The sequence below is a fragment of the Gadus chalcogrammus genome, chromosome 13, assembly GCF_026213295.1.
Source record: "Gadus chalcogrammus isolate NIFS_2021 chromosome 13, NIFS_Gcha_1.0, whole genome shotgun sequence".
Classification (NCBI taxonomy): domain Eukaryota; kingdom Metazoa; phylum Chordata; class Actinopteri; order Gadiformes; family Gadidae; genus Gadus; species Gadus chalcogrammus.
The window spans coordinates 22,481,213-22,501,321 of record NC_079424.1 but is presented as its reverse complement, the minus strand read 5'-3'; the positions used below and the strand labels follow the sequence as shown (position 1 = coordinate 22,501,321).

The 20,109-nt window shown below is 44.2% G+C and overlaps 1 protein-coding gene across 11 annotated transcripts in view; it reads left to right on the top strand.

Annotated features, from left to right (window-relative positions):
• plekha6 (pleckstrin homology domain containing, family A member 6) overlaps window positions 1–20,109 on the top strand; it is a 71,539-nt gene that overhangs the window by 21,155 nt on the left and 30,275 nt on the right. For 6 of the 11 annotated variants that reach the window (XM_056606873.1, XM_056606875.1, XM_056606878.1 and 3 more), the window contains 4 exons: window positions 11,367–11,441; window positions 11,832–11,964; window positions 13,949–14,053; window positions 14,958–15,030. In XM_056606873.1, the coding sequence (XP_056462848.1) occupies window positions 11,848–11,964; window positions 13,949–14,053; window positions 14,958–15,030 (295 nt within the window). In that variant the 5' untranslated portion in view covers window positions 11,367–11,441; window positions 11,832–11,847. Of the gene's footprint in view, window positions 1–8,711; window positions 9,054–11,366; window positions 11,442–11,549; window positions 11,704–11,831; window positions 11,965–13,948; window positions 14,054–14,957; window positions 15,031–20,109 lie in introns of those variants that run through there. The other 5 variants (XM_056606864.1, XM_056606866.1, XM_056606865.1 and 2 more) reach the window with 4 other exon arrangements.

Sequence of the window (20,109 nt, the reverse complement as noted above, 5' to 3'; positions counted from 1 at the left end):
TTATGGGGAAATTAATGGGAGTCAATGGAGGCTGAGGGAGGAACGTCCTCCCTGAAATAATTGTCAATAGGCGATAGGGGGTGCTAATGTCCCTTTACCCAGTGAAACTAACTTTACCTATACAAAGGCATTAAAGTGGTCATATTTAAGGGCATTCATTCATTACGGTAGTCTGGGCGATCTACATTTTTATTCTCAACAATGTTAAGGTTCATCTTCCTCCCTCTCCTCACTGGAGAAGACATGCTGTACAATATCCTGTGGTAAAGCATGTCCTGTGGGGACGATGTCTCCCTCTACAAAATCAACCAGCCAACCAACATAAACTCGCTTACAGGAAGAGAGCATTTGGGTCAGCAGACGCCTGCATACGCACACTTGCGTTAATGTTTGCTTTCGTTCATAAAAGGACAAAGCGTCAACATAGTCCTTTTGCCAACAATGGGGTGGGGGCTTTTCAGAATAGGAATGCAATCCTAATGTGAACCTTATTTCCCTGCCTACTAGATTCTCAATGTCCAAAAGTAACAGTAATGGGGGATCACATCGATATCTCCCCTATTATGTTCCTTTCTGTTCTATGTTAATGCTATATGGTATGTTTGTGGCCATTGCCATTGTTATCCATTTGCCATCATTTTTCCAGAACTGACAATCATACAGTAAAACATGTCATGCATGTCATACAGTAATACAAGTCATACAGTAACACATGTCATACAATAATACATGGCATACATGTCATACATGTCATATAGTCATACAGTAATACATGTCTTACAGCGTAGATGAGCCACCCTGATTCACTCCCCAGATAGCAGTAAGCTATCATGGCTGTGAGCAAACAATGTATGTTTACGACCAAATAATGGCTAACTCTCTCACACAGACGCACATACATGTGCATGCATTCACATGCATTAAACAACGTATTAATAAATGCATATTAATAATAAAGTTTATTATTAAAGTTCTTATGTTATTCTCACAAAACAGAACCCTGACCAAATAATACATTAGTCCTTACTGACTGAATTAGAAGGTTTGAAGGCCACAGTGTTGGTCTTGGACAGAATCTGTGTGCAGAAACAGGGCAGGAGAACATGTAGTGGTAGTAGTAGTAGTAGTAGTAGTAGTAGGAGCACTAGTATTAGTAGTGGTAGAAGTAGTGAAAGTGGAAGTAGTAGCAGTAGCAGTAGTAGTAGTAGTAGTAGTAGCAGTAGCAGTAGTAGTAGTAGTAACAGGTTTGGCATGAACAACACTGTACGCAAACACACCAAGTAACACACACACACACACACACACACACACACACACACACACACACACACACACACACACACACACACACACACACACATAATGAGGGTGTTTGTATGACAAGAATGGACAAATGGTCCACAGTGTTACATAATATCCAGTAGCCAATCAACGCTGGACCACACGTACCCTGTGACATAGCGTCTGTATCTGTATCTATCTATGTATGTGTGTGTGTGTGTGTGTGTGTGTGTGTGTGTGTGTGTGTGTGTGTGTGTGTGTGTGTGTGTGTGTGTGTGTGTGTGTGTGTGTGTGTGTGTGTGTGTGTGTGTGTGTGGCAGTGGGTGTGTTTTTGTGTGTGTATGTGTGTGTATCCGGTAAGAAAGATAACAAATGAATGAGGAGGGAACTCTGGAAGCGTGGTGCGGAGGCTGGCATCCAGAGGGACAGAGAGAGAGGTCTCTCTCAATCCAGGGTTTAAATTCAACCAGCTGTGCCATTTCCAATGCATTCCACATGTGTGCGACTGCCCCCCATCCTACCCTCCACCAGCCCCACCCCCACAATCCCCTCTCTCTTCTGGTGAAAAAGGCAAAAAGGGGAAAGAAAATAACTCCTGAAAAGGACTGATGGTTGGAGCCTCTGCCTCCATGTTAGAGTTTCTCCTGGCCCCAGCTCCTGGTCCCAGATAAGGCCTGGGGGGGCAATCTACAATTAGACACTGAGGGGGGAGTGGCTCTCACAAAGAATAGGAAACATTCATTTTCCAAGAACTGTTTGAGTTGTCGATTGGTGGAACCCAGCCAGCCCCTAGCCTCCTCTTGGCCATGAGAGCACTCTGCCTCCATGACGTCCTGCAATACTGTTGAACTCTGCTAGGAGTTTCTCTTCTGCTGCTTCCCCTACTCCTGATTTTGATTCTGCTAGCGCCATCTTTGCTGTAGTGTAGCCAACGTTTGAATTGTACAATGTGTTTGTTCAAGCAGAACAACTAAGTCATACTAAGTAGCCAATCGGTTGGCTATTTCATCATGTGACCTGCATCATGTAAGCATGATCCTATCAGGTTACTCACTGATGGAACATAACCCTTTTTTCATAAGCATGGCATTACATTGATTTATTCAGTGCCTCAGATGTCTGTCAAACATCTGTTTGTGTCTATTGATTTTCTATGCATTGCTATAAAGTGCAGTGCAGTCTACTATATGGATTTTTCTACTATATACATTATTAGTCCGAAGCCCAAAGCACAAGGCCATGTTGTGACAGACGCAAAATAGAACTGTTTTCCCATCCGAAGGAGAGTTGAGAGCTATTATGAACTCCTTAGTTTGAAAGAGGATCTGTGGGGTTGTGTGCAAGCATCCTCTGCCCTGCACAGAGTGTCTGCTGTAACATTACATCAGCTCCCAGCGATCTGTCCACGATGTTGACTCTCAGCGGCCCACTAGTCAACAGAGGTCTACGGCCAGGGAAGCTAGGACACCGCAGAGCACAGAGGAGGCCAAAGGCATTCCTCGAAGAAACAGAACAGATTGCAGCTTGTATTAAGGAGTGGTGTTAGAAAGAGATTTCTCAACACCCAAGGAGGTTTGGCAAGGGAACAGCAGCAGTAGTAACAACTCATCTAAACCTGAGCCTTTAAAGCATAGACACACAAACACAACATTGACACACACACACAGAACATGGACACACACAGATAGACCATGGACACACAGAGAGAGAACATCGAAACACACACACACACACACAACATAGACACACACAGACAACATGGACACACACAGACAACATGGACACACACAGAGAGAACATGGACACACACAGACAGAGAACATGGACACACACAGAGAGAGAACATGGACACACTCAGAGAGAACATGGACACACACACAGAGAGAACATGGACACACACAGAGAGAACATGGACACACACAGAGAGAACATGGACACACACAGAGAGAACATGGACACACACAGAGAGAACATGGACACACACAGAGAGAACATGGACACACACAGAGAGAACATGGACACACTCAGAGAGAACATGGACACAAACAGAACATGGGACAATGGGATGCTGTTACTGCTGGGGTCATCACAGTGTTCAGAAGAGCTTTATTGTGTGATCCACTCAACAGTATAAATTGTAAAGTGTTCTATTGCAGGGAGACATTTGAAATGTGTACGTAATATTGCAAATGACTGAGGTACAAATAGTGTACCGCAGTCTAACTACTCTGCCTCATACCTGACTCTTTCTTTTGGCAGCTGTAGCCCAGGGGTTTAGGCAAGTCCATTTGATTCCCAGCTCACCTTACTGTGAGTGTGGAGTTTTCCCTGAGCAAGGTGTCAGACCCTGATCCTGCCGTGATGTGTGAAGGTGTATGAATGTTTGTATGAATTTGTGTATTAATGTGTCTGTGGATCTGATATGAATGTGTGTATGGATGTGTGTAGGTCTGTGTGTATGTGTGTATGAATGGTTCTATAAATGTTTCTGTGAATATGTGTATGGATGTGTGTGTAGGTATGCGTGGATGTTTGTATGAATGGTTGCAAGAATGTGTGTATGTAATGGTGAACGTGAGGCACTAATTGGAAAGCGCTTTGAGAGGCCTCAGGTCAGAAGAGGTCTGTACATCAGAGGTGGGCAATTATTTGTCATTGGTGGCCACATAAGAAATTCCAAAATGCTATCAGGGCCGAGGAAATTCTGTCATTTCTTAACAATGAGATTGGACTATAGAACATATATGTTTCATTTTTTTGGAACCGCGAATCTGCAGGCCTGTTCCATTGCCTGCAGAAGAGGCATGCGGGCATGTGGTTGGCGGTCATATATTCGCCATCTTCAAGCCGAAAACCTTGTATAGGGTTTAGAAATGGCGAGTAAGGGGGCAAGTATACGACTTAAAATGTTTATGGTTGGTGTACCAGTTCTGGACCAAAACAGCCCGATGGAAACAAACATTATCCCTGACAACAACAAACCTCGGCTGCCCTGATCATTCCTATTCAGCTGCATCATGAAGTGCATCTAGAAATGTGAGCATATATTGGGTATTGTGGTGACCTATTTTTGCGTGATGGGGCTGTTACCCTCGAAGGCTTATGGAGGCAAACAATGATATATTTCCCCCGCACTGCCCCGGGACGTGCACAATTATGCTTTGGCCTTTTTGTAGCCGGCTGAAGGAATTGGAATGGTTACATGTGTTTAAGGTATAGTAACAAAAACTTCAAGTTGTGTTACTATGGTTTAAGCATGTGTCTATGGTGTTCAAGCTATTTAAAAAAACTGCATTATAAAATAAATAAATATGTAACTTTTAGTTATTTTAATTTTTTGGCCCTTGTTTTATCCATGTTAAAAGGAACGCAGCCCAAGCTTTGGTTTTCCTAGTTAGTCAAAAGAAGAGAGCGGTATTTCTCAATCAATTGTGAATCAAAAAATGGAGATCAAATCGACTAGGACCAGATTCTAAACGTAACGTGTGGTAGGCATTATGCACGTTAATCCTTATTTCTATATAATCCCTTTCTATAATCCTTGTCTGCCAGTTAGCTTCTCATCCATCCCCAGGCTGAGTATCTCAGTGCCTTGTTTCAGGATTAGCTTCAAACCTGTCAGAATCACGGCCTTGGGATTAAATACCAGCAACCGGTGACTTTGAAAGGGCTCATGAACTTGCTTGCCATAATTTGGAACTTCTTCAGTCACATCCTATGATATGCGTGGCCTGGCCTTCCGGCCAATCAGAAGTGATGAATCCAGTCATTATGATGATAGCCGAGAGGCTACATGGAGGACTGCTCCATGACTCTTTTCTTCAGCCAGCCTGAGGTCATGAGCCTGGGTGAATGAACCGTATAATCCTTTTTAATAATCCAGTAATAGTCTCAGAAATGCTGATTAAATATAATTACAAAAAAGGAAGAACATTTCTACAACGTAAATATATTATGGCAGGCAAGTCCTAATAATAGTAAGCAGAAAAACAACACACAACATATTGTTGGCAGAGCCACGATATAGCTCGCCAGGGAATCTTTCAAGAGTCAAATTAAAGAGCAGTCCAAAATTTTTGCTCTGTTATCTTATCGCAGTCGTCTTGTTTAACTACAAGAGTGACAAACCCCAGCTGGGGTTGACTTGAATATCATGCCAATTAGTAAACAAGCCAGTGTCCTCCGTCCATGAGTCGTCTCAGTCCACATCCTGCCTGGTGTCTAAACCCCCTTGGTACCATCATTCAGAGCACCACTAATCCATTTGACTATTCAGGCTAATTGTTGCCTTGATAACCCTGATTACATTTCTGTCAATACATTTTAGGTGCTGTGGGTAAGATTCAAGAAGTATTGTTTGAGTACCTATCTAACCTGTTAAAAACAGGCATCTGTCAGCTATTAGTGTGTGAAATAAGTTGACTTGGCCCCGCCTCTATGGGAAACTTTAGGATTTAGACCACTCACGGCTCACCAATGACCAATCAGGGCATCTCTTCCCTGATTGGTGCGGGGAATCCATCTTCCTTGTCAATCACAGGTGTGTGAAATTGCAGTTCTCGATGGCAGAGAGGGAGTGATGCTCTTTGGTTGCTGAGTAAGAACATGAGTAGGTTCTGCTGAGGGCCTGGCTGGGGTTTCAGCGTATGGCATGGTTAAATTAAAACACTATAATCTGTCATGAATAACTTCCCGTCCCTTTGCTGTCTCGTTACAGTTGACTTATCCTCCGGCTCTAACAACTTCCTGAAGCATTACTTCTCCTCCTCGCCTCATACTCACAGACTAATTCATGTGAAAAGTTGTGTGGAGCCTCTCGTCTGTGCTAGGCTCCTTGCTTGTTTGGAGTTTGTTTCCTCAAGGAGAAGATGTTTTAGGAAGCATACTTCTGCCTCGGTCTCAGCCTGCCTTTGAGGGATTTGACTTCATGCTTGCACATGTCTTCTATTTGTAACCATAATGAGGACATTGACCCATGAGAGGCTGTTCCTTAGTGAATCCTGTGGTCGTTTTCGTCTAGAGATAGAATGTTGGCTGGATACAGAAAACGGCCCCCCGATAACAAACGGCTAGAGGTCAAGTTTGCGGAATCCCTCCCTGTCTCAAACGTGAGGCTCAAGAGGCTGTTGACCCTGTCCTGGAGGGACTAATGAAGCACCCACTGGAAGCACAGGGAGGTTATCAGGCATGGAAACAGGACCAGATCATCCATTAGCATCCTAATGCTGTTCTTACACCCCACACATTATTACTCTTTTAGGCCTCTTCTCATAGCCTGCATGCGGCATTGAACAAATGAACACATGAACACATGAACACATGAACACATGAACACATGTAAGGGTATTGGGTAGATCCACAAACCCATGCCAATGCAGGGAGCGAGGTGTGTGATGTTGTGATCCCGCCCCCGTAGGCCTGCTACAGCCGTCCATCAGAGGGGTGTGTTGTTCTGGCCCCACTCCCGTAGGCCTGCAACCGCCCATCAGGGGTTTGTGTTTTTCTGACCCCGCCCCCGTAGGCCTGTAACTGTCCATCAGGGGTTTGTGTTGTTCTGACCCAGCCCCCGTAGGCCTGCAGCCATCCTTCAGAGCGGCCTCCTGCCCAGCCCTAGTCAGCAGTGCGTCTGATGAAGAGCCATCGACCGCTTTGGGTTAGCCCTTCCCCTTGGGGGGGGGCTGCAGTCCTCTGCAGGGGGGAGGAATCAATAAGAAGGAGGTGTGGAGGGTGGTGTAAATCAGGCAGCCGCCTTCTGCACTATCCCCCCCCCCCCCACCGGTTTAGAGGAGGAGGCAGGGAGAGGTGGGGGGGGACATCATTATAAGATAAATAAACATCAGATAAATAACTGTCTTGTTTGTTAAGTTCATGCTAATAGGACTTCTAAGTTGAGTTTGTAAGATACTACAGCACAGCTAGAGCAGTTATGAGGTGGTGTCATATCACCTACACACACGCTGCAGTGACACACACACAAACACACACACAAACATACACAAATATACGCACACACATACACGTAGACACACACAACCCGACACCCACACAGACAAACAGATCTACATACACACAGACACACAGAAATACACGCACCCATTAGTCATATCCTGCAAAACAAAAAGTGTATTTTGTCCCATTCTAACTTCTTGAATATATATCAAATGACATCAGAGTGATGGAAGATACGATCTGAAGGTTTTTCATGGTAGGACAGTTCCGGACACACGCAGTATACCGTTTGCAGTTAACCGTTTGTTCCTAGCTCTCTATGATGGCTACCCAGCCGCAGGGTGGGTCGAGGGGACGTGATGGGAGGGGATTAATATTGAACATCAGGCGTGAGTGTTGAAGAAGGCTAAGAAGGGCTCAGAGAGGTGCATCAGGCAAGATCATCATCACCAAGCCTTAATGCTGAAGGTTTTCCACTAATATGTTTATGATAATAATGTAGCAGACTCCGCAGGGCCGAGACTATAAATGTGGAAAAGGAAGCTGACTGCACGGCCTAATGACACCAATCGATAGCCTATTCATTAGCAGCCTGTTCTTCAGGGGAAGGTTATGAGGAACATCTCCATCAGCCACGGGTTCACTCTCAGTCGAGTGGTCTTTAATGCTCATTCAACATGGAACCATCTCTATGTTGAATGTTATATTTCCTTTATACATTACTAGATTATGTCAAACTACTGAAATGAAAATACTATTATTGATAAAATACTACTATACTCAGATCATTGCTCTGCTGACATGATATCATGTTCATGGACGTCCACATGCACTAAACCATCCCTGAGTTATTAGCCTGTCAACGTCCTCTCGGCTCTATGAGGCCCCTCTGATGACCCTGATACGTCTGATACATACCTCAGTAGGGTCTACAGAGACCGCATGGTGGGCCCCGAGGTGGGGCCCTGAGGACCACACCCATATCCTAGGGTCACCCTGAATCCGTTCTGAATAGGGGTGTGTGTGTGTGTAGGTAGGTGTGTGTGTGTGTGTGTGTGTGTGTGTGTGTGTGTGTGTGTGTGTGTGTGTGTGTGTGTGTGTGTGTGTGTGTGTGTGTGTGTGTGTGTGTGTGTGTGTGTGGCAAGAGACAACTGGTGTGACAGCAGCGTCCTCCCCCAGAGAGTGGTCATAGAGAGAGAGGGAGGGCGAGAGCGAGGAGGGAGGAAGGGCGAGGGAGAGGAGGGAGGAAGAGCGAGGGAGAGGAGGGAGGAAGAGCGAGAGAGAGGAGGGAGGAAGAGCGAGAGAGGGGAGAAGGAAGTCAAATAAACAAGCTGAACATGGCATTTCTCTGCGACAAGGGAGCCTGTTAGGGTATTTCAGAGCGAGAGAGAGAAAGAGAGGGGGGGAGAGAGAGAGATAGAGAGTGACAGAAAGCCCAGACCGAGTGTGAATATAGTGAAGGAGGCGAAGAGGAGGGAAGAGGGAGTACTCATGTTTTATGGTTCTCGAGAAGTGATAAGGGGTGAGAAAGAGAGGTGAGATGGTGGAGTAGGATGGCGAAAGAGAGAGAGAGACGGGCCACAGCATGGCATTCTCAAGGAGAGAGAAGAGGACAGCATTTCCTATTTCAGACAGCTACATCAGCATTAAAAGCAGGTCTCTTCTAAACCTCAGCTGCAGCTACCTCTCTCTCTCTCGCTCTCTCTTTCTCCTTAAAGAAACCTCTGAATAGTGCCCATACTCTCTGCTGCTGCTCTGTCTGTCCGGAGCATATGACCAGCCCGGTGAAAGATGCTGAAGTTCCGCGTGGACAGAAGGGTGAGGTAGGTGGAGGAGTGTCAGGAGGACGAGAGAGAGAGAGAGAGAGAGAGAGAGAGAGAGAGAGAGAGAGAGAGAGAGAGAGAGAGAGAGAGAGAGAGAGAGAGAGAGAGAGAGAGAGAGAGAGAGAGAGAGAGAGAGAGAGAGAGAGAGAGAGAGAGAGAGAGAGAGAGAGAGAGAGAGAGAGAGAGAGAGAGAGAGAGAGAGAGAGAGAGAGAGAGAAGGACTGTAAAGTATGTTAGGCACATAAAGATGTGGTAGAAGCATGCTGGGGGAAGCTTGGAGGTCAGGGAGGACTGCATTGCAGTGTTGCCGGGAGCAGGCGCACTGCTTTGACACTGTTTAGGGCGTCCATGTGTGTGCCTGTGTGTGTGGCTGTGTGCGTGACTTGAGGATGGAGAGCGGGAGAGAGAGAGAGAGAGAGAGAGAGGGGAGAGAGAGGGGAGAGAGAGGGGAGAGAGAGAGAGAGAGAGAGAGAGAGAGAGAGAGAGAGAGAGAGAGAGGGACAGAGAGAGGGACAGAGAGAGTATTCCTAATGGTAGATGGTTTGTGTGTGAGGTATTCTGTATGTGTAACTATGAGTTGAGTTGCTACTGTCTGAGTGCATAGTTAATAACAGAAGCCTCAACCCGGTGTGGCTGAGGATGGGGAAGGGCTGTTCTCTCTTCCAATGGCAGAGCAGCTCCCTAATTTCCAATTCACTGTTGTTGTGGCATGCAGTGCTCCTCCTGCGTAGGTTTGCAGGTTTGCAGGTTTGCAGTGAGGTACAGTGACGACACACACACATGCAGGACCTGGACCTGATGCCAACACACACACACTCTATCGCTCTATCAGACACACACACACAAACACACACACACACATACACATACACATAAGTAGACACACACACACTCTCTATCTCTCGATCACACACACACACACGCACGCACGCACGCACGCACGCACGCACGCACGCACGCACGCACGCACGCACGCACGCACACACACACACACACACACACACACACACACACACACACACACACACACACACACACACACACACACACACACACACACACACACACACACACACACACACACACACACACACACACACACACACACTATATCTCTCTATCATACACGCACACGCACGCACACACACATACACATAGGCAGACACACACACACACTCTATCTCTCGATCACACACACACACACTCTCTATCTCGCGATCAAACACAAACACATACATGCACACACACACACACATACACACAAACACACACACATACAAATGAGCAGACACACAGACACATTCTCTGTCTCTCGATCACACACACACACACACACACACACACACACACACACACACACACACACACACACACACACACACACACACACACACACACACACACACACACACACACACGCACTCTATCTCTCGATCCAACACACACACATGCACACTCTCTATCTCTCTATCAAACACACAAACACACACTCTCTCACTCATTCACTCGCTCACACACTCACTCACTCACTCACTCACTCAAGAGTGTGGCTATGGGCTAGTGTAGCCAGCGGTTATTACAACCTCTTGAAAGGCCTGCTGTGTTTATGCTGCAGACATTAGTTTAAAGCAAATGTTTTGATCATTTAACTTCAGCAAATTTTCCTGACAGTCCAAAAGGAGCTCTCCATTGTAAATGCAGCAGAGAGACAGAGTGATCACTCTGTGTGTTTACCTCTGACCGCATCGGACATCACCGAGATGGGAACACGTTCATCATGTTTGGCTCCTCGGGCTGGGATGCCGATGTGGAAAGTTGGTAGTTAGCACTTATTGTATGTCGTACGTCCCTGCAATAATTGACCTTCTTATTGTATGTTGTATGTCCTGGCACTTAATTTACATTCTTATTGTATGTTGTACGCCTTGGCACTTAATGAACATGAACTTGGAACTTGTTTCAATAAACATCATTACTGTACTTTCTTCTGAAAAATGTACTTATTCTAAGTCGCTTAGGATAAAAGCATCTGCTAAATGCCCCAAATGTAAATGTAAATTCTAGGCATCTGTAGTGCTGTGAGCAGTGTAGAGCCACTGGTTGGGACAGGCCTTTATTGGGATTCTTTAATCATGTCCCCGTGTAGGGTTTCATGGAGATGAAGAAGGTGTCTTCTCATACAGAATGAGTGCAGTGTCTGCCTCTCTCTCTTTTCAAGGGATGACTTGTGGCTGTTTGATGATGATGAAGGAGGGACGGAGCATAAGGCATCTCACAATAATAATTTCAATCTTCTCTCTTCTCTGTTTCCAGTCAGAATGAACCCAGCGGATATGCAGTGAACCACATCCAGTGGGAGGAGCCTAAACAAATACACACATATCTGCAGTGAGTCACACACACACTCACACACATCCACGCGCACACTGAGTGATGAGGTGTACAGACACCGGAGTTAGCCCCCTACTCTAGTCAGTGTTATGGGATCTTAGGTGACCACAGGGAGCCAAGACCTCGCATTAACATCTCAAACGAAAGACAGGCCTCTTCAATGTCTAGGGCATTGTGGGTATTATAGAGGCCAGAGGGATGAGCGCCCCCTACTGGACCATCAACACCTTTTCCAGCCCCAGCTGGTCTCTCATCCAAGGTAAGAGCAGGACCAGGCCTGCTTTGCTTCAAGAGGAGACGGTATTACCATGCCACTCATAAATGCCTGTGACCCCCCTGCGGTATCTGATGAATGAATTGCATGATGCCTCTGCTCTGTCCTTCAAGGAGCTGGGAGCTGGAGATGAATGGGAAGGTTGCAGGGAGAGCGGCCGGCGCCACCAGTAACGTCAATGATTCTAACTCCAACCAGACCAACAGGGGGTCCGACATGGCCCCGGAAGCACAGCCGAACGCAAGGGTGAGTGGTGGACGGTAGACTAAATAGGAGTTTATAGAAGATGTTGAACAGGTGGATTATGGTTTAGGTTGAGGACTTGCATGCCACAGGGGTTGGGTTAGCAGTTGTCTGTCGGCTCCAGTGTGGGCTCCTTGTTTCCTCGGGTCTCGGCAGGCGCGTGATTTGCGGGGGGGTTAGGGGGGTCATGACCCCCCTAATCTGATTGTTAATCAGATTAACAAAAATAAGAAATATTCTGAATGAATAACTTGTTTGTTTTCGTTATTAATTTCATTACCCAGCAAGATAGTATCATGTTTTAATCATCTGTAATGTAACCCCCCCCCCCCTCCCCGCACGCCCACCGACTACTTGGTATTACCCAACCCGTTTTCTCTACCAAAACGTACTATTTCACTGTGTGTCACTGTGATGAATATTTGGAGAAAGACAGGTTCATGCTAACTGAATGTGGAGATGAAAAGTACACTGAAAGGCAGCCAGACAACAATTTTTCATTGTTGGTCGTCGTCACCAGCCAAAAGGAGTAAACATCCTGACGAAAAGGAGTTAAATACCCCTATTGTTATACCATGGTCTGGGGGAATGCTCAATTCTGATTGGCTGCAGGGTGTGCATTAACCCGGATAATGCCCTTCGAGGTCCATTAGTTCTGTCACTTAATCCATGTTTATTTGAATGGGAAAAAATGTTACAAATCGACTTTGACCCTCGGGAACGAATAATCAGATATTCTGACCCATCCCTAGTAGATAACTGAATATACTAGACAAATGGGAACATGTAGATAGTGTACATAGCTGATAGTTGAGGGTTGTACCTGGGTCAATGTGAGGTGTGCACCTGCCTGGGTGAGGGTTTAGATGTTTTCCTGGGTCAATGTGAGGTATGTACTATAGTCTGCTAGCATTACTATAGTTGCTGGCAGAATAGACGTCAGTATAGCATCCTGTTTCTTTTAGTCAAATACTTGGTATGTGTGTTAAGTTGTAGCCTAATATGTTTACAGATAGGCCTTCTTTTGTATTTACATGCTTTTGTTTAGATTTTCTTAGTTTGAACTGGTGATGCCCACCAATATGTGAAATCAGTTTGCCATGTTCAGAATAGAGGTGCAAGCTGCCCTCCAGTGTGCCACCCTGTATTGTGTGATGCATTGATAGTTCAATTGTGCATAATACATTTGCTGTATGTAGGTGCCAAGACAGTGATGCAAGTGATTAATCTTTAAGTTCTTGCGATTTCTTTCATTAGATAGTGAACACACACACAAAATCAATTAATTGGAAGCTGCCACTGCTGGCTAGTGCTTAAACACTGAATTTAACTACTGTGTCATTATGGCATAAATAGTCAAAAAGTAGCCAAAATCAGTAAAATTATCGCAATGTATTTCTAATACAAGAACAGATAATTGGCATCTTACCTTTTACACAAGACAATGATTCAATAAATAAATAAACAAATAAAAAATAAATAAATAAATATGCCCCGAGTTTAACCCCCCCAATGGTAGACCCAAAGTTACGCCCTCGGGTCTCGGCACATACTTCTGTCCCACTTCACAAAGACAGGCTACAGACTAAATACAGCTGACCGTTTCCACGCTGAGACGCCATGTGAATCAAACAAATACAGTTTGTTAGTATTGTTTACAGAAGGCGATTTTGTTGCACAACATCTGAAAAATGATTAATGACTGAGAAACGTTCTGTATTTCAATAGGCTCCATTCTGCTTCAGCTAACAATCGGCTGAGAGACTTGCTGGATATATAATATAAAATATTAATAATATAATAATTGGTAGGATGGCTCTTCAAAGTGTCTATGTAGCGCTCCACCTAGAAGTGATGAGAGCTGCTCTCGGTTTTGCCCTGAATCACCCCATCAGCAGCTTGGAGAACCATCAAGATGTGTCCCTCAGGCCTCTTTTATATCTCCCATCCTTGTGCCTCCTCCCTCCTCTCTGTCTCCTCCCACCAGAATCCACGCGCCACCAGGAAGGCGGCCATGTTTGGGAAGCGTTCCAACTCCATGCGGAGGAACGCCAAGGCTGAGGTCACCAAGCAGGGCTGGCTGTACAAGCAGGTGAGTCCAGCCTTCAGGTCAACACGAGATAGTCAGCCCCCAGTCAGGATGACATCACACTTAGCCTCTAAGGGTTAGAGGCTTGAGATTAGAAAGCGTCCCCTAACTCTAATCACACAAGACCGATTCATTATATCATACCGCAGAGAAATAGCCCTCTTCAGTCAGACAGAGTGATTGGAGTTGAGCGCTCAGATTGGTACATAATGAGTCAGTAAAAAGCAAATATTGAAGTTTAAATTCTGTTTTTGTTTCTATACATACAAACTCAAAATTGGCAATAATAACACTGGGCCCCTCATCACTCCCCTTTCAACCCCTTTCATCACTCAGACATCCTCAGAACATCTCATGATGATTACTCAGTGTTCCTCAGGTCAACGTTCTCATCACAGGAATATACAAATGCATGTCCCCAAGACCTGCATTTAAGAAATTAAAATAATAATAATTTTCACAAGCACACAAAAGACCACATGTATCCATGGCACGGGCAGGGCCGCTGCTGGCCGTTTCGGTGCCCTAGGCAGCTCGACATTAAATTGTGCCCTGGACAGGACTTCCGAGCAGGGGGGGGGGGGCACCGGCCCTGGGTGATAGGTTACACAATTAAGAAAAAACACAACGGTGGGCCTCTTCATCACTAATTAATATATTGTTATAATTCAATTATTTAATTTATTTATTTTTTAAACCTTAATTTTTGGTGCCCCCCCCCCCCCCCCCAGGTAGGCGGTGCCCTACGCACTCTGCGGACTCTGCGTAGAGGGAGCGGCGGGCCTGGGCACGGGTTAACCTGGTCCTGACCTTCTGATCTTCTTTGTGTTCTTATTTTATTATTTAGAGCCTTGATATAGTGATCAACCTCCTGTTATAAATGAGTGATTGAACGTTTCTCCTCCAGGCCAGCAGTGGGGTAAAGCAGTGGAACAAACGCTGGTTTGTCCTCGCAGACCGATGCCTGTTCTACTATAAAGGTATGCTCTCTTTTCTTTCCTCATCTCTGCTGTGTCCTCTTCAACCCTCCTGCCTCTGTTTGTCCTGTTCTGTGGTTTTGCATCTCTCCTCTCTCCTCAAAATGAAGCAACAGTATATTGCATCTCTCCTCTCTCTCTCACCCACACACACGCACAGCCTAGTAGACTCTAGATACATGCCTGTGCCTCGTTAATGTGACGTCTGAACTGTGTTATTTGGGGTCACATCGTTGCAGCACAAGTTGGAGTATTATTTTTGTCTCACCAGGCATTCCTCTTTCTTTTTTTGTGTGTGTGTTTGTATGTGTGTCTGTGTGTATGTGTATGTGTGTGTGTGTTTATGTCCGTGTGCATATGTGTGTGTGTTGGATTATGCACACAAATGTTCGCTTGGGTGTGTGTGTCCACGCATGTGTGCATGTGCGTGTGTGCGTGCATGTGCACGTGTGTGTTTGTGTGTTTGTATGTCTGTATGTGTGTTTGCGTGTGTGCGTGTGATGTGAGTCATGACCAGAGGTTAACGTTACAAACTCATGAGTGTGAACTATGAATGACTATGTCACATCATCAGATTATTATTATAGTACCTGATGGTGGCTCACCACTAGGTGGTGTTAGCCAGTTAACCAAACCAGGCCTAAAGTACTTGATGGTGGCTTGCCGCAGGTGGTGTTACCTATGCTAACAAAACCAGGGGCCTCTACGAATTCTCTTTTTTGCATAGGAAATTTCCTTTCCTATGGGGACGACCCGGAAGTGCTTGGAGGAAAGGTTGTTCGAATTCTAAAAATGCTTAGGAAAGGAGCCTCGATGCTTCCTTTAACCCTCCTTTAGCATAGGTTACTCCTGAGCTTCCTTTGTGAAAGGAAAGGAGACAGTGGTATCCCATAACCCTTTACGGCGGCAATATTTAAAGCAACATAACACAGACAAAGTTTACCGACTCTACGTCAAGAAAGTCAAGAACACACTAATGGAAGATATATAAATATGACAAATAATTATGAAGGAAAGATGTTCCACTTAATGCAATACTGTGCCTCGGCTTTCGGGTGAGCTGCAAAGCAATGGCTGAATGTTATGTTCAGCATGCTATAATCGGGATTCAAACTCTCAACCTAAGGATCACAAGGCATTATCCCATTGAGCCACTGATAAACCAGAACTGCAGCATCATTCACATGGTCGAAATGTCTATTGATAAGCATACAACATACAGAAACCTCCAAGCACACATTTCTCAAGTGAATTAAGGGCTTTCTTAAAAGCATATACCTGAAAAATTCTGGGGAAATTAAACCTTTGTAGTCAAGAACACTAACGGAAGAAATATAAATATGACAGAGTTAATTGTGAAGGAAAAATGGTTAACAAAGAAGTTCCCCTAATGCCATACTGTGTCTTGGCATACCGATTCTTGGAAACTAATGAGCCGGAATGTTGATTGACTGATGAATTTCAGGTGCTGTTCAATGTTGTGTTTCTTAAATGAGTGGCAATGACAGAACGTCATGTTCAGCTTGTGCTTAATGCTCAAATCAGGATTCAAACTCTCAACCTAAGGATCACCAGTACACGGCATTATCCATTTGAGCCACTGACATTCCTGAACTGCATGAAGCCTCATTCACATAGTGAAAATGTCGATTGATAAGCACACAACATCAAGAAAACTCCAAGCACACATTTCACAAGAGAATCCAGGGCTTTCTTAAAAGAGCACAGATCTGAAAATTTGCACTGTTAATGGTATCCACCTAATGATAGCCGTATGGCAGTTTTATACAATAACAAAATGGTCATATAGGCAAAATGGGTGGAGACTGTGGACGTTTGGCTTTTCTATGAAATTGTGGGAAAAGTAAACATTTTTAGAGCAGAAGACCAGGGTGAAAAAGATGCATCTGATTTTAGAGATTAATATGATGAAAGAATTTTGAGTCCAGGTCAATCTGGTGAGGAGAAATAAGGCTAGTTCATAATTTTTTTAAAAAGCACCACCTTTGGGCAAAGTACTACAATTTGGGTTTATTAGTAGTGGGGGATATTAGTATCCACGTAATAATAGTCGTATGTTTTTTTTATACAATAACAAAATGGTCATGTAAGAAAAATGGGCTAACTGCACCAACTTTATTGGCCAATATTTCTCAAATGGATCTAAGTGAAACAAATTCTGTTCAATGATTTTTGTGAGGCTTGGTCTAAAGATTTTATGTGGACAGTTTGGTGAATATTTTATTCTTTTTTTAGCCTGTGAATCTTTTTATCATGTTTAGCTTTAATATGAAATTGTGGGAAAAGTATACATTTTTAGGGCATAAAACCCGGGTTTTATAAATGCATATGATTCTAGAGATTAATATTCTGAAATTAATTTGCGTCCAGGTCAATCTGGTGAGGAGAAATAAGCCTAATTCATGATTTTTTTTTACAATAGCGCCACCTTTGGGTGCAGTAGCACAAAGTTTATGGGTTGAGGGGGTTATTGGTAACCATACCTGAAATTTGAAGTTTTCGACTTATGGTATAGGCTGCAGTATGACTTTCACAGAAATTGAGGGGACTAAAAAAACGTTACAGAAACAATAGGGGTCAAGCAGCTTCGCTGCTCGGAACCCTAATAATGGATACCAAAAGAAAATGCAAACTTCACATTTAAGAAAGACTATTGGGGCAGTTAATTTCAACATCAACATAAGTTTAGCCTATTTCTTTTCACATGTAAATTAGAATTCAAGTGGCCTAAAATATTCCCATTGGCCAAGTCCGACCTAAGTGATTCTCAATGTTGGCGATAACCTGATTGAAATCAATACGGCAAGAACGCATGGATCAAAGAGTTCTTGTTTAGTCAATATTCGGAAAATTGTAGTTTCACACTAGAGACGCTAGAGGTCGGCAATACCCGCCGTCGCGCAATGACGTCGGTTAGGAAGAGTGGAGTCTAATGCAATTTAAACAGTGCTGTCTTTTCTTATGTTCAGTGACGGTCTTACCATAGAGGCATAGGCCGCGGCTGCTTGGGGGCCCCCAATTATCCTCAAAACAGAGACGAAGCAAGACGAGTCTACACGCAAAAACACAATTAAGGGTTAGGAAAAGGGTTAGGAAATAAAGTTACCCAAGCGGCTCAAAATAAATAAGTTAAAAGACGCCGGTAAGTATTTGGCACACTGCCAAAGATGACACATTTTTTACGGCTACTGTTGGGGATACAGACAGGAACAACAAAGTCCAAAGCATTGAACATGCCTCTACAGCAGCAGCAGCAGCTAGCTGAAGACCTGTGAGAAGACGTCAATAAGTAGGACTCTGTGTCAGAAGCTTGTGATGTGGAGAACAATCTATCTTTTCCCTCTCATAGAATCTCTCTCTCTCTCTCTCTCTCTCTCTCTCTCTCTCTCTCTCTCTCTCTCTCTCTCTCTCTCTCTCTCTCTCTCTCTCTCTCTCTCTCTGTCATACATAGGTTTGTTTGTAGAATGTTTGAAATGTTCAATCTCAACTGTAATGTCAATTCACTTATAATATCCTGTATCTTGTACATGGGTTTGTTTGCAGAATGATTGAAATGTCAATCTCAAGTGCAATGCAAATTGCAACCTCACTCACACATACAAAGTAAATTATTCATCTTGGCAATTTTTGTGTATATGGCTGTTTGTGATGCTTTGCTAAGTATATGACTGTTGGTGGGGGTTTACCCTAACTACTTGTCTTGCTGGTTATATCGATATTGATTTGATCTTAAAAAAGAAAGAAAAACAGTGCTAATTTTCCTGGCATTTTGGCAAAGACAGGTGTTATCTGAAACCTTATTCTCTTATGGGAAACCATCGGGACTATTATTTTGTGTATTGCTACACTTTGTGTGTTCTCTGCTTTCCATTTTCATTTTGGATTAAAGAAGTGTATGCAGGGTTTAAAGGGGAAGGTATTTTTTCTCTTCTCCAACCTTTACTTCCGCGGAGATTAGCTTTACCTGCCTATCTACCATTCATTCAGTATTTTTTTTTCTCCGTTCTCTTTTAAAGATCGGACGATGTGGGCCCCATACATATCTTCGCCTTGGGCCCCCAATTTGCTAATGCCGCCACTGCCTATGTTCGAAAGGAAGCACCTTTTGAATAGTCAAATAGTCAAATCTTTTTAGGAGATGCTCAGACGTCTGTTTCTCCCGGCGGGCTTTGGCTTGAGTTTCCAGTTCACTTTCTGGGTCCGGAAATATGTATCCAATACCCAACTGTTCCGATGAGGCGTAAAGCCTGGGTGAGAGGTAACACACATGGCCCGGTCCTCGCCAGATTCAGCCATATATTATAGAAGAAACTTGAATTGCTGAAATTCGCTGCAGCACAGGGACTCTGTGTTAGTGTCTATAGAGGGATTGTCGCTCTACGTCACTCCCCGCTCTACGCCCATGTCGTTGGCAGAAAGAGACGAGAGCGACAAGAGCCGCAATCATGTCTTGTTGTGCGGTTGGTTGCACAAACCCTTTTAATAAGACTGATTATCCCATTTATTCTACTTCTTGCTTGCCAACATAATAAAACAATTCAAATACTTTAATAATTATGCTTTTTCTTATTCTTATTGCATGCTTATTAAATATATACTCTGTTTGTGTTCATCTCCCTCAAAAAGTAGTCCCCTTTAATTGCGATCAATCAAACATGTTTTTGACACCTCGAACGGCATTATCCCCCTTATACCATGGTCATGCGGGAAAAGAAGTCAAGGAAAATAAATCAAGATCATTCATTTATATTTTCATGCGTTTTACAATCAAAATATAAAGTTTTTCACATAAATAGGACGGAGCGTAGCTACGACTTGGCAACGGGAGGTATTCTAGTCTGCTGAGCTATAAGCCACAGAGTTAACGTTATGGATTGTACATATTTATAATTCGAAATTCGTCCCAGCCTTTATACCACAGATACTCTAGGCTCTATAGCATATAACCATATTGCCATCTTTCTGCCCGCGTATCCGCCGTGTTGATAAACAAATAATGCCTCTATAGAGTGGCAAAGTCACGCGCCTTCCGGTAGAGCCCATGGGACCTATGAGATGGAA